Source organism: Rhinolophus sinicus, linkage group LG03 (genome assembly GCF_036562045.2).
Source record: "Rhinolophus sinicus isolate RSC01 linkage group LG03, ASM3656204v1, whole genome shotgun sequence".
In the NCBI taxonomy this organism is placed as follows: domain Eukaryota; kingdom Metazoa; phylum Chordata; class Mammalia; order Chiroptera; family Rhinolophidae; genus Rhinolophus; species Rhinolophus sinicus.
This window is the reverse complement of record NC_133753.1, coordinates 81,824,854-81,839,617: the sequence shown is the minus strand read 5'-3', so window position 1 is coordinate 81,839,617 and position 14,764 is coordinate 81,824,854. Positions and strand designations below refer to the sequence as shown.

Genomic DNA, 14,764 nt, shown 5'->3' with positions numbered 1-14,764 from the left:
TTGGATAGATAATATATTCCAGTGAGTTTTAGATGAAGAGTCAGACAAGGTCAATTAACATATTATATTAACATTTTATAATTCATACATTACTTTTATCATTTTTATATGGTCCTATTTGATCTGTGAATCAGGACAGATATTATTCTGTTTTATTTACTGTTTGGTTTACTGACTACCTAGTTGATGATGGAGCCAGAATTTAATGATTCTTACAACTAATGATACAATTATGCGGTAGTCTCCCCTTATCTGTGGGGATATGTTCCAAGACCCCCAGTGGATGCCTAAAACTGTGGGTGGTACCAAACCCTATATAGACTGTTTTTCCTACATTTATATATATATACCTATGATAAAGTGTAATTTATAAATTAGGCACAGTAAGAGATTAACAATAACTAATAATGAAATAGAACAATTATAATATACTGTACTAAAAGTTATGTGACTGTGGTCTCTCCAGTAATTTTTATATTTTTCAGTCAATACCTATTCCTGAACCTGTACCATCCCTTACTCTCTGTAAATGGCTTGGTGTCACTCGTTTCAGGGCATCCTTTGCTGACATCTTCGTCTAGGCTCAATGCTTTCTGGCACGACATGTTGTCATCAGTCGGAACACGTTTTCTGTTCATGTCTTTCACCCACAAATTTAATGCCTTTTCCATCTTAACTAAGCACTTACCATGTACTGTGGCCATAACTTTTGCAGTTTGAGATGCAACTGCAAAACTAGCATGAATTTCCTTTTCCTTCTTCACAATTTCAGAGATGGAAGATTGGTTCTTAACCATAGATCTTAGCAACCTCAGCATATGATTTTTTTTCTTTCCTTATTAAGTCTAGAACTTTCACCTTTTTATTTAAAGGAAGCACTTTACAGCTTCTCTTTTACATATTTGAATTGCCAGCATCACTACTTTTATGCTTTGGGGCCATTATTAAATAAAATAAGGGTTACTTGAATACAAGCACTGTGATACCTGGACAGTCGATTTGATGACAAGGCAGCTACTAAGTGACTCATGCAGGGAACAGGTACAGTGTGGATACACTGGACAGAGGGATGCTTCAAGTCCGGGAGGGCTAGAGCGGGACAGTGTGAGATTTCATCATGCCACTCAGCACGGTACACAATTTAAAACTTATTGTGAATTATTTATTTCTGGGATTTTTTCATCTAGTATTTTCAGAACATGATAACTGAAACTGGAAAGCAAAACCACAGATAGAGGAAGACTACTGTAGTGGACAAAGCTCTGAACTGGGAATCAAAACAGTATAATTATTACTATTGAAATAATTCCATCTAAAACAAATAAACAAATTTTCACATCTTTGTGGTTTGTATTAGATATTAATTATCTCATAGGCAGTAATATTAAATATACTGTTCTTCCATTTTAAGAAGGGTTAACTTCTCATATTACCTCACAAGGTTATTGAATCAATAGATATTTCTTCTGTGATTATTGTGTGATATGTTATCTTTGTTCTCTTTACATCTTTGAACTCATTCTTCTTTAGGTGCTTCATGCAGACATCTGTACCCAGGGTTCACTTCTGCAAAACGCTGATGTTGTAATAATGAATAATGTCTTTGAATATTTTCTTGATGAGGCAGAACAAGGCAGGTATGTTATTTATTCAAGCAAGAAGTCTGTTATTTATCCAGCAAAATATGAAAAGGGATTGGTAAAGTAGAAATGTTTTCAAATGAAACTTTTTAAAAATGACGTCAACTGTGAGGAAATTATATTAAAAAAGAAACGTGTTCTGTATAAAACAAAAATAAAAATAAACTGTCTATCTTTGTACAATATTACATCTAATTTTAGGCAGATGTAAAATGATATCACGACCCAAGCATTTGCTTAGCAGTCAGGGATGATTTAAAGTATCAGTTCCTAGTGGGCCTTTATACTTATTCTTTTCTGCCTCGGTTTCTTTTTCTTTGAGAAAACATGTCACATGCTGTCCTATCACCAAATAATGGGAATTAACTAATGCCTATAAATGAATATAAAACAAGATATAATAAGAATATTAACCAATATGTGATTAATTATCAAACATTAAAAATACTCTAAAGGGGTAATAAATAGGTTCCTGGAGTTTATCACACTATTCAAATAATGGAAAAATTAGCAAATCTGTGATCACTCTTCTGACTTCTCTGCCACAGTTTAATGTGGCCCATAAGAACCTATAGGTTCCTCTAATTAGAAAATCCCTGTAGTCTGTAGTCTGAGATGCTGATTTTCTGGCTTGTTAGGTTTGCTGACTTATTTACCATAAGGGCATACGTATGCTTTAGATGCAGAAAAGCTCCTTTCCATATATATATGAAAGGCAATTACAGAAGTGTTTGAATTAATATGATAGTAAGGTTTCTACCTCACAGAAATAAAAATACATATAGTTACAGACCATAAGCAGTTAATGCTGAGTGGAATCCTGAATGGCTAAACCTCTTCTTTATCCTGCCAGCCCTTCACCTTCTATATTCTCCGCCCCCCACCCCCAACATCTCTCTCTCTCTCTCTCTCTCTCTCTCTCTCTCTCTCTCTCTCTCCCCCCCCTCCCCCCCCCACTCCCTCCCTCTCTCTCAAACAAACACACCCACCCATCCCATTACTAGGTTAAGGTCACTACTAAATTAATGATTTAAGTAGTTTAAAAAGAAACTAGTTCAACAGAAAGCTAATCATATAGTTAAAGCTCAGCCAGGATGAGTGATGAATTTTGGTCACTGACAAGACCAGAAACACAACATGAGCTAAGTTGTTTTAATCAGAGTGCCTTCTTTAAGCTTAATTTCCAGTCGACAAAATATGATTAGCTTTTTACCTTTTTAAAGTAATGACCAGTAGTCAAAACATACATAATTGTTGGAGAATGAAATATGACCAGGTTTATGTTATATAAGAAGTTTAAAAACACCTTATAAACTTTGGAGATTTATTATATAAAGATTTTGAATGCTGAGAATAATGAAAGCTACTGATGAACTTGATACTGAAAATCTGCATGTTTGGATTGTTTTAACAACAAGTCTTGGTACATTTGTTCACAGATCTACATGATTCACCAAATAGATACTAGCTACCTATGTTAGTTCAGTCAATTCTCCTAAATTCGTCCAGTGCAATGAATTCTAAATATAGATAGGTTATAGCCTCTAATAAGTAATTATCTCCATCATGAATGACAGGAGAAAGTTAGAAGATATGGTAAAGCATTCTGACATTAGAATTGTTCCTGCAAAACTGATCATTGACCGGTATTATTAATTCTATATTGTGTAAGTAAAAGAATAGATGGCACAGCATGTAGCCTCCAAAGACTTGTAATCTTAATCAGAATCTGAGGACAAGTAGAGTGATACTGCTGTAGGAGTTAGTATATGAGAGAAAACAGAAATATATCGTAATAATAGAAAATGTATACTCAGGAAAGTCTCAGGCTTCAGAATAAGTTAGCTTTTATTACAGGGTACCACCCAGATTCTAGAGTAATTGTTAGTTTAAAAGGTGCCTCTGTGTAGTTTTCAGTAAGTGAAACAAGCACTACGATGGTAAGCACAGCTTACCAGAAACATCAAGCTATTTTGAGAGCCATACCCAACCATGCCAATGTACTCAGCTTCTTCATTCTTCTTAAACTTGTAACGTGTCATTTTTAAAGAACCACATCAAAACAACATACAGCTCTAGCTCAAACACTGTGACATTTATTATCAAACACTGCTACATGATTTTGATCTTGTCTGAGGAAAAGAACGTTTGTATCACTTTGCCTAATGAACTGCAGAATGTACTAAACTCCTAACCATTGCTATAATTAAAATAAATGCAAATGACACTGCTGCCCATCTGCCCTACTGCAAGGGTTGCACACCCCTGCTCTGCTTGATTATTGCTCCCCAATAGTGGGGTGTTACTGTCAAGACTCAGTGTAGATATCCAGTTCATGTCTGCACTAAAAGGTTAATTAGAACCAATGAAACACTGCCCTCCAATACATACACATGGCATTCCATCGTGCTTTAAACCTGACTGGTCCCACTGAACTCAGGTGCTCGATTGTCCAGAAGTCTTTCCATTGAATATTTCTGACAACCAAATAAAGTATGATTTCACTCTTAGTGTTGTTTTAAAAGATCGAATCTACCTATTATACTCTTACTGTTAGTCTTTGTTTGGTTTCTGGCTTCTATGGCCTTTCTCCACGACTCTTCCCCACCTCTACCCCTTAGCCCTGTTCCATTCTGCAGAACCAATTTTGACACATTTCATAAAGAATTTAAGGGGCTTTAACTGTGGGTCCAGCTTTGGCTTCTGTATCAGTTCTGAAACTGAATTTCGGCCTAACTCATAATAGCTTGTATTAAAAGTAACCCAAATCACCATCTTGTTAGAATCTCTTCAGTCCTATAACTTAACAATTTTGCCAACACCCCTTCAGGAACTAAAGAATTTACCATATGTCACTGCAGTCCTATTTCCTGCAGGCAAACATCTTTGCCCTTCTGGATGTCTAGGTACCACCACCTGTGCTGCATTTTCTTTTGTCACCCTCATTTTTAAAAAATTCCTACTGTCTCGTAAAACCTAACAAAATTTTTAATGTGTTGTAGAGCCTGGGAATATATCAGCCATAATGTAAGGAAACAAGGATCATTATTGGTGACAGTACCAAGTCTTGAACAGTCTCTCTCAGGTCTTCAGGTACGTGAGCTTCTTTCCCAGCATTTTTATTGTCAAAGCTTTTCTCCTTCTTTTTGCCAATAGCTGTTACAATATTCTAGGAATGTTCTGTCTGAATACAGTGACAGATGATAGAGAATAGCAAGACCTTGTGGTTTAAGAACTGGTCTGTGTTTTGTTAACTGGCCTCAAGAGCTCTGAAATTGTAATTGTTGTCTTGATACATACATATTCCTTTGTTTCTCTACCCAATTTTTCCAACTGTGGAGTGACAGCTTTAGGTTAACAAATGCTATTAAATATTTCTAAGAGGATTTGAACACCCACATCATAACCTGTCCCCTCAGAACAAAAGGAACAGATTGATTCTAGGTTCTAGAATCAAAAAAGTAGACTGGAAGCCCACATACTATGCACAGGTGAGCTTCTAGGTCAGTTTGGTATCTCACACAAACCACCTCTTTGTTCCTCAGATTGCCATATAAAATAAGGCTGATATTTAATAAGAATCAGCCCAATAAATTGGTCCTTATATAAAGGTTAATTAGTACTTGTAAAACTCTTTGAGATCCAGATGAAAGATACTGTTGTATTTCTTAACAGAATATTATCATTTTCTTTAGTAGTGCTAGTGGATTTGAAAGAGCAAGATTAATACTATAAAGTAAAATACATATTATGTTGTGGAAACAAACAAAAAAACAACAACAGGCTTTTTAAAATATATGGTCTCCAATTTATAATTTATATATATATTGAAATAATTTAGTGATATTTTTACTTACCAAAACAACAACTTGCACACTAAATACATAAATCTGTCTAAATAACCGTTGGAAATTAATATTTATGACAGAGTCCTTATACATAAATTCTTGAATAACTTTATTGCTGTCCTATTTAGTGAAACTTTTATAACCAGATATATATCCATTGGTGGCTCCAGAATTTCTGTGTCCTGGAGACTCAGGTTTGAAATGTGAAGGGAAAGGCCTAATGAAGGTGATGGTGGGAGATTACCCTTACTCATGCACCCCTTAGCACCACCACTGTGTGTCAAGGAACAGTTTTTCTGTGTTCTCTGTGTATTCTTAAAGTTGTTTGGTCTTTTTTGTTTAAGCTTAATGTTAATTATTAAACTATTTACATTAAAACAATTATTCTGTGTTTTCTTTATTCTTTTAAATTCCAAAATCAGAGTAAATTAATTAAGTCCCTGACTCTACAGACCATTTAGTATAGCATGTACCTTTCAGCATGACAAAGAATTTTTCATGTCGCACCATGTAGAACTTAATCCTGCTCTTTGTGTTAAAAATCTGTTGTGTTCAGTTACTTAGTTAGTCATGATTTCTTCCAGAGAATAGGATCATTCTGCAATTTTCATGTTTGCTTGTAATCTTTTTTTTTCCAGGTCAATATACAGTTATCTCCCTGGGTTCAACAGTTACCACTGAATTATAATGTATACCCAGAAAAGGACGTTGACAGGGAAGCTCTGGAACAAATACATTTATATAAGATTCTCTAGCACTAAAATAGTCCTACCTCAGTGTAATGTTTTGTTTAATATATTACAAAATAATGGGAAACATTACCCCAGTACGCACATATTTTTTCTGTATATTCCTTTCTAGTCTTTCTACATGTTTACATATTTATAAATAGTTGCATGTGTATATAGCCATAGTTGTATATGTATATATACAACTTTGTGTGATTATTTAATTAAAATATTTGTTTGAAAATTTGTGGTTTCCCCGGGTTTCTTTTATTCTGTTAAGAAAACAACAACATATATAATTCATATTCCAGAAATGGCAATAAAAGACCAAAAGTAGCTTCTTTCAAGACAGAAGTGTGGAGGGGAAGTAAGTTACATTGTATCCCAATTATTAGATCTCAATTCTGTAAGACTCCTTGCACACAGCTTTATCTAAGGGGGCCAGCACAGGATGAAAATAAAAAATAATTAGCCAGCTAGCTTGCGAGGCATCACCCTGGGACACTGTCAGCTCCTGGGAAGCCAGCCCTATCCTGCAAGCTGCATAAAGCCTTTGCAGCTGCAGACAGCCAGTGGGGACTTGTGCGGCTGCCTGGGACACTTTGTGGTGGACAGTCAACTCCGGCTAGTGCTGCAGCCTTTCTTGGGCAGCTCTTCGGGGTCAGTGGTCCCGAGGTGAGTGGGAGCTGGCCATGGTGTTCTCTGGGCACTTTGCAAAGTGGCCACAGGCTCGGCACTTGCGCTAAACTGAATCTGCATTAACTTCATGAACACGGCCCCGGTGACTCGCTGGGATACCACCCTACCCAATTCCAGCAGCATCACTGGGGCCACTGTCAACTCAAGACAACCAATCAGACTAAAACAGCACCACTCAATTACCCCACAAGCAGCACACATAAAGGGTGGTCTCAACAGGCACAACAGCCCACTGGAGCAAATCCCCCTCTGAGGGATCAGCCCCCGTTCAGCAGCTCATACACTGTGGGCACAGCCAATCCTCACAGCCAGTTAGCCTGAGAGTCCATCCCACCCACTGGCGTGCCAAAAGCAACCAAGGTACAACTACAACAGGAGGGCACATACAACCTACACAAGGGAAACTCCTGGAACATGGCACCGGTGATCAGGGAGACCATGACACTGAACCACATAGGACACCTAATATATAAGTCCACTCAGCAAAGAATGACAAACATAGGAGATCTACCTAATACATAGAAACAAACAGAGGCAGCCAAAATGAGGAAACAAAGACATGACCCAAATAAAAGAACAAAAGAAAACTTCAGAAAAGCTTAATGAAATGAGGGCAACCAGCCTACCAGAGACAGAGTTCAAAACACTGATTATAAGAATGCTTAAAAACAAATACAGTTTAAAGGACCTCTGGGGCAACAATGAGTGTTAACAACATTCACATCGTAGGAATACCAGAAGGAGAAGCAAGGGAGCAAGGGATTGAGAACCTATTGGAAGAAATAATGAATGAAAACTCCCTTAACCTGGTGAAAGAAATAGACATTACAAGGCCAGAAACTGCATTGTCCCAAACAAGATGAACCCAAAGAGACCCACACCAAAATACATGAAGCAAATATTGACTGACGTAAAGGGAGAGATTGACAGTAATACAACCATAGTAGGGGACTTTAACACCCCACTAACACCAATGAACAGATCTTCCAGACAAAATCAACAAGGAACAGCAACCATAAATGACACAGTAGGCCAGACGGATTTAATATTTTTAGAGCACTCCACCCCATAGTAGAAGAATATACATTCTTTTCAAGTGCACATGGAACATCTTCCAAGTTAGACCACATATTAGGCCACAAAACAAGTCTCAGTAAATTCAAGAAGACTGAAATCATATCAATCATCCTCTCCAACCATAATGTTATGAATCTAGAAATTAATTACAAAAAAAAACAAACCTAAAAATCACACAAACACATGGAGGCTACATAATATGCTACTAAACGATGAGTGGGCTAACAATGAGATCAAGGAAGAAATCAAAAGATACCTTGAGATAAATGAAAATGAAAACACAGTGACCCAAAATCTATGGAACACAGTGAAAGCAGTCCTAAGAGAAATTCAAAGCAATGCAGGCCTACCTCAAAAAACAAGAAAAATCTCAAATAAACAATCTAACTTAACACTTACAAGAACTGGAAAAAGAATAGCAAACAAAGCCCAAAGTGAGTAGAAGGAGGGAAATAATAAAAATCAAAGCAGAAATAAATAGAATCTAAAAACAACAACACAAAAGATCAATGAAACCAAGAACTGGTTCTTTGAAAAGATAAGCAAAATTGATAAAACTTTAACCAGACTCATCAAGAAAAAAAGAGGACCCAAATAAATAAAATCAGAAATGAAAGAGAAGTGACAAGGGACACCACAGAAATACAAAAAAAAAAAAAAAATTAAGAATATACTACGAGCAATTATATGCCAACAAATTGGACAATCTGAAAGAAATAAATTCATAGTCATACAATCTTCTGAGACTGAATCAAGAAGAAACAGAAAATCTGAACTGACCAATTACTTCTAATGAATCAGTCATTTAAAAACTCCCAACAAACAAAAGTCCTGGACCAGATGGCTTTATAGGTAAATTTTACCAAACATTCAAAGAAGAATTAACACCTATTCTCACTAGTCCAAAAAAATTCAAGAAGAGAGATGGCTCCCAAGCTGATGCTACGAGGCCACCATTACCTGAATTCCAAAACCATATAAAGACATTACAGAAAAAGAAAACTATAGGCCAATATCCCTGATGAACATAGATGCAAAAATCCTCAACAAAATAGTACCAAACTAAATTCAGCAATACATTAAAAGATTATACACCATGATCAAATGGGATTTATTCCTGGGGTGCAAGGTTGGTTCAATATTTACAAGTCAGCATGATACACCACATAAACAAAATGAAAGATGAAAACCATATGATCATATCAGTGGATGCAGAAAAATCATTTGACAAAATCCAGCATCCATTTATGATAAAAGCTCTCAGCAAAGTGGGACTAGAGGGAACATATCCAACGTAATAAAGGCCATATATGACAAACCCACAGATAATGCGGAAAAGCTGAAAGCATTCTTAAGATCAGGAACAAGACAAGGATGTCCACTTTCACCACTTTTATTCAATACAATATTGAAGTCCTAACCACAGCAATCAGATAAGAAAAAGAAATAAAAGGCATCCAAATTGGAAAGGAAGAAGTAAAACTGTCATTATTTGCAGATGACATGATACTATATATAGAGAATCCCAAAGATTCCACCAAAAAATTATTAGAACTGATAAATGAATTTAGTTTAGTAGGATACAAAATTAATATTCAGAAATCAGTTACATTTTTATATACCAATAACAAGCTATCAGAAAGAGAAAACAATCCCATTTATAATTGCATCAAAATATAAAATACCTAGGTATAAATTTAACCAAGGAAGTAAAAGACCTGCACTCCGAAAATTATATGACATTGAAGGGAGAAATTAAAGAAGATACAAATAAATGGAAACATACCATGCTCATGGATAGGAAGAATTAATAAAATGCTCATAGTAATCAAAGCAATCTATAGATTCAATGCAATCCCTATCAAATTACCAATGACACTCTTCGCAGAACTAGAACAAATAATCCTAAAATTTATATGGAACCTCAAATAGCCACAACAATGTTGAGAAAGAACAAAATTGGAGGTATCATGCTACTTGATATCAAACTATACTACAAGTGTACAGTGATCAAAACAGCATAGTATTGGTATAAAAACGGACACATAGATCAATGGAGCAGAATAGAGAGACCAGAAATAAACCCACACCTATGTGGTCATTTAATCTGTGACAAAAGAAGCAAGCATATATAATGGGGTAAAGACAGTCTATTCAATAAATGGTGCTAAGAAAAACTGGACAGTTACTTGCAAAAAAATGAAACTGGACCACCTTCTTATGCCATATACAAGAATAAACTCAAATTGGTTTAAAGACTTAAATGTAAGACCCGAAACCATAAAACTACTAGAAGAAAACATCGGCAATAAACTCTCCAACATTACCCTTAGTAATATTTTTTCAGATATATCTTTTGGGGCATGGGAAACGAAAAAATAAACAAATGGGATTACATCAAACTAAAACATTTGTGCACAGCAAGGGAAATCATCAATAAAACAAAAAGACATCCTACTGAATGGGAGAAGATATTTGCCAATGATACATCTGATATGGGTTTAATATTTTTAAAGAACTCATACAACTCAACACCAAAAACACAAACAATCCAATTTAAAAATGGGCAGAGGACCTAATAGGCATTTCTCCAAAGAGGATATACAGACATATGAAAAGATGGACATATGAAAAGATGCTCAACATCACTAATGATCAGAGAAATGCTAATTAAACCACACCTGTCAGAATGGCTATCATCAATAAATCAAAAAATAAGAAATGTTGACGAGGATGTGGAGAAAAGGGAACCCTCGTACACTGTTGGTGTGACTACAAATTGGTGCAATCACTATAGAAAACAGCTTAGAGGCTCCTCAAAAAATTAAAAATAGAACTACCTTATGACCCAGCAATTCCACTCCTGGGTATTTATCCAAAGAAATCCAAAACACTAATTTGAAAAGATATATGCACCCCTATGTTCACTGGAGAGCTATTTACAGTTGCCAGGATGTGGAAATAACCAAAATGGCCATCAATAGACAATTGGATAAAGAAATAGTGGTACATATGTACAATGGAATATTACTCTGCCATAAAAAGAATGAAATCTTACCATTTATGACAACATAGATGAAATTAGAGGGTATTATGCTAAGTGAAATAAGTCAGACTGACAAAGACAGATACCTTATGATCTCAGTTGTATGTGGCATATAAAAAACAAAATAAACATACAAAACAGAAACAAACTCATAGATACAGAGAACAAACTGATGATTACCAGATGAGAAGCAGATTGGGGGTTAGGGTAAAAAAGGTGAAGCAATTAAGAAGTAGAAATTGGTAGTTACAAAATATTCACAGGGATATAAAGTACAGTATGAGGAATATAGTTAATAATAGAAAAATAAATAAAATAAAAAATAATTATAGTTGCTAGGGAAAAGCAAAACTAGAAAGATAGCCTCCAAAATACAGAGATTTTATCAAGATGGAGAAATTATTAATGGGTTTTTATTTCTATGATGACTGTATTTCTCTGGAAATCAGGAAAAGCAAAACTTTTTTAAAGAATACAATGGAATATTAAAACTTGAATACTTAACTAGTTCCAGTAATCTCATATTTTGTATTTATATTACTTTTTAAACTAAACTAACCCACATTTTGGAATTGCAGAACGTTTTGGAGATCTATTTAGTGAAAGGATTTATCTAACACATTTTTTGTCATCACCTCCTAATGAAAAAGAATTTGCAGTAGCAGTCAATTCTGTTTCAAAAGGAAGTTATTGGTCAGCAGCTAAACAAAATGCTAAAAATAAAAAGACAAAAGTTTGGAACTTTACTGTTGATGTTAATAAGTTTAATATTTAGGCTCTGGTATAATATTAAACATCAGAATAAATGCTGGAATTCCAATAATTTCTTACTTATATAGGCCTTACTTATTCCTGTGAACCCATTAAACATTCTTACCATGCTAGTCACCAAAAAGAAGCTAAAGCAGAGTTAGGAAGTCACTAACAACTTCTGGCATCCCAGTAACAATTGGTGGATGTTTCCAGGAGGCTGTGCAGATTTTCTGAGATTTTGGAAAAAGATTTCTAAAAAAGAATAATTATTTAAAAGTATTTTTGAATAGCTTGTAACTGTCAGTCATATGATTGCTTTATACATAATAAAATGTGTTTATTGGCTTACTGTGATAACATATTTAGGCACCTAAATTTCAAACACAACAAAAATACTAACTGTAACAGTGAGAGCATTGCATAAGATACACATAGTAATCATCCATGAAAAAATGAGTTTATTAGCAATATGGTACATAATTACATATCACAGCTATTGAATTTCACTTTATGCTTCACCTATTCTTAATAAACCATATTTCCTAAAATCTTTTTATTTTATTTTATTTTTTTTTATTTCCTAAAATCTGAATCCCAGTTGCTCTAGTGTTTATTTGTTCCTCAGAAGCATGAATCTCTAAAGCAAAATATACTGCTATGGCCCTTGAATGCCAGAACTCCCTTTCTAGAATGCCCCGCACAGGACAGAAGGAGAGATAACACTAACAATATTCGGGGCCATGAGGGGAGAAATCTATTTATAAACCTAGTTTCAAATCGTTCAGCCCCTCATCTGTAAATTAAAAATAAGTATTCAGCATTAACAAATTGGGAGTTACACAGTTGGTTAGAGCATGGTGCTAATAACACCAAAGTTGCCCATTTGATCCCCGCATGGGCCACTGTGAGCTGGGCCCTCCTTAAAAAAAAAAAAAAAGTAAAAGTAAAAATGAATAAATAAAACTTTCGGAAAAAAAAAGCAAACAAATTGGGAACTACAAAATATTCATGGGGATGTGAAGCATAGGGAATATAGTCAATGATATGGTAATAACTATGTATAGTGCCAGGTGGGTACTAGACTAGTCAGAGGGATCACTTCTTAAATTATATAAACGTCTAACCACTATGCAGTACACCTGAAATTAATATAAAATAATATTGAATGTCAACTGTAATTGAATAATTTAAAAGGGGGGCAAAAAATTGAAGGGGAATAAGGTCCAAATTTCCAGGTATAAAAGAAATAAGTCATGGGGATGTAATACACAGCATAGGGAATGTAGTCAATAATATTGTGATAGCGTGGTACGGTGTCAGATGGTTGCTGGACTTATCATGGTGATCACTTCTTTAGGTATATAAATGCTGAATAACTATGGTGTACCCCTGAAACTTATATAATATTGTATGTTAGCTATGTTTTAATAAGTGTTTAAAAACTTTTAAAAAAAACCAATAGTACTGTGAAAAAAAGAAAAATAAATAAAGTTACAGAAATAATGGGCAATTGTTTATTGTCAGTGCTATGATTTTTAGACATGTTAAAATGAACTATGGATGTTTAGTTGGTGGAGTGGAAAAAGGTATAAACAGTCTAAAATATTGGAAAATATTCTGTGTGATAGGTATATACTAATGTTTTTTAATAAATGCCGGAGGCAAATATTAGAACTATAGGATATTGAGGCTATACCAGTATTAATATTATGTATGTGAAATTATTTAACTTAGTAAGTATTATACTTCTCTCAGTTTGTCAGTCATTAGCCTCAACCACCCTCTCTACCTTCCAATGTCCATGCTGTGAGTCTCAGAAGGCTCAGAGGCAGGAGTATAGTAGAGTTGAGGTATTTTCATATTTCAGCAGCCAAATGAAAAATACACAAAACAAAAATAAAAATATTTTTTTCGTGTAGCATTACTTGTGCTCAAACAATTAAAAACATTAAGATTACAATAAATTTCCAAATTATTTAGCTCTTTACCTCATAAAATACATGACAAATTTGATGAAAATGTAATAGAAAACAGAAAATAAAGTTGCTTGTCAGAACTTTCGAACTTTTTCCTGCCAGCGTTCCTTTAAAATTACTCAACATCACTGAGTTTCTCCAAGTTTTGTCACCTCTTTCTCTCATCCTACCTCCAATCCCCTTTATTAATGCAGGTGCCCTTGAGGTCCCAACCAGGTCCCATTTGGGGATACCACAGCTTAAACATTCCAGAATTTCATGAAAACTTCATAACCAGTAGACATTATAAGGTATTTTCTATTGATGGTGAGTGCAACTATTAATTGCACTAACTAATCACACAAAATATATTATATTAAGCTCACACTGTATCTAGTGCTGTCACTCTCTGCAGATACAAAAATGGATACTTTCAATATTATTGGTGGAACTCACACTGTGAGGAAGGAGAGGAAAACCTTAGTTTAGATATAGGGTAAGGAAAGATGTCCTGGGCAGAGAGAACAGCCTGTGCAGATACATACAGAATAATGAGTATTTTAATATCACTAGAAGCCAAGGTAGGATTACATGAGGTTGGTGAAGACATGGATGCCAGATCAGGATGGCATGGTATGCCAAGCAAACAAGATGACATCTTATTATGAGAGTCAAGGTGCACCATTAGAAGATTTTAAGCAGCGTATTGATATAGTCACAGTAAAATTACAGCAACATAAATCTGTAGACATTATCTAGGATGATTAAAGGGGAAAAACAAGAGACAAGCGGATGTCAGGAAGCCGCTGTGCTGGTCCAGTGAACCCAGTAGGAATGAACCAAGGCAGCAAGTCGGGATGGAGGGAAAAGAAAAGAGTCCAGAGGCAAGAGGACTCAGCACTTTTAGGGGGATTACATCAATTCCTAAGTGAATAGGGTTTAAAAATTACGAGTATATTTATGAATATATATAAGAAAATCAATGCGGCATTATAATAAATTTATTAAGTCAAACAAT

General features: G+C 35.0%; 1 protein-coding gene across 3 annotated transcripts in view; it reads left to right on the top strand.

Moving 5' to 3' along the window:
- The window catches only part of LOC109457488 (uncharacterized), a 32,677-nt gene extending 26,217 nt beyond the window's left edge, over positions 1-6,460 (top strand). For all 3 annotated transcript variants that reach the window (XM_074328144.1, XM_074328143.1, XM_019750444.2), the window contains 3 exons: positions 1,531-1,637; positions 4,643-4,733; positions 6,127-6,460. In XM_074328144.1, the coding sequence (XP_074184245.1) occupies positions 1,531-1,637; positions 4,643-4,733; positions 6,127-6,243 (315 nt within the window). In that variant the 3' untranslated portion in view covers positions 6,244-6,460. The remainder of the gene's footprint in view (positions 1-1,530; positions 1,638-4,642; positions 4,734-6,126) is intronic.
- Positions 6,461-14,764: the final 8,304 nt, after the last annotated feature.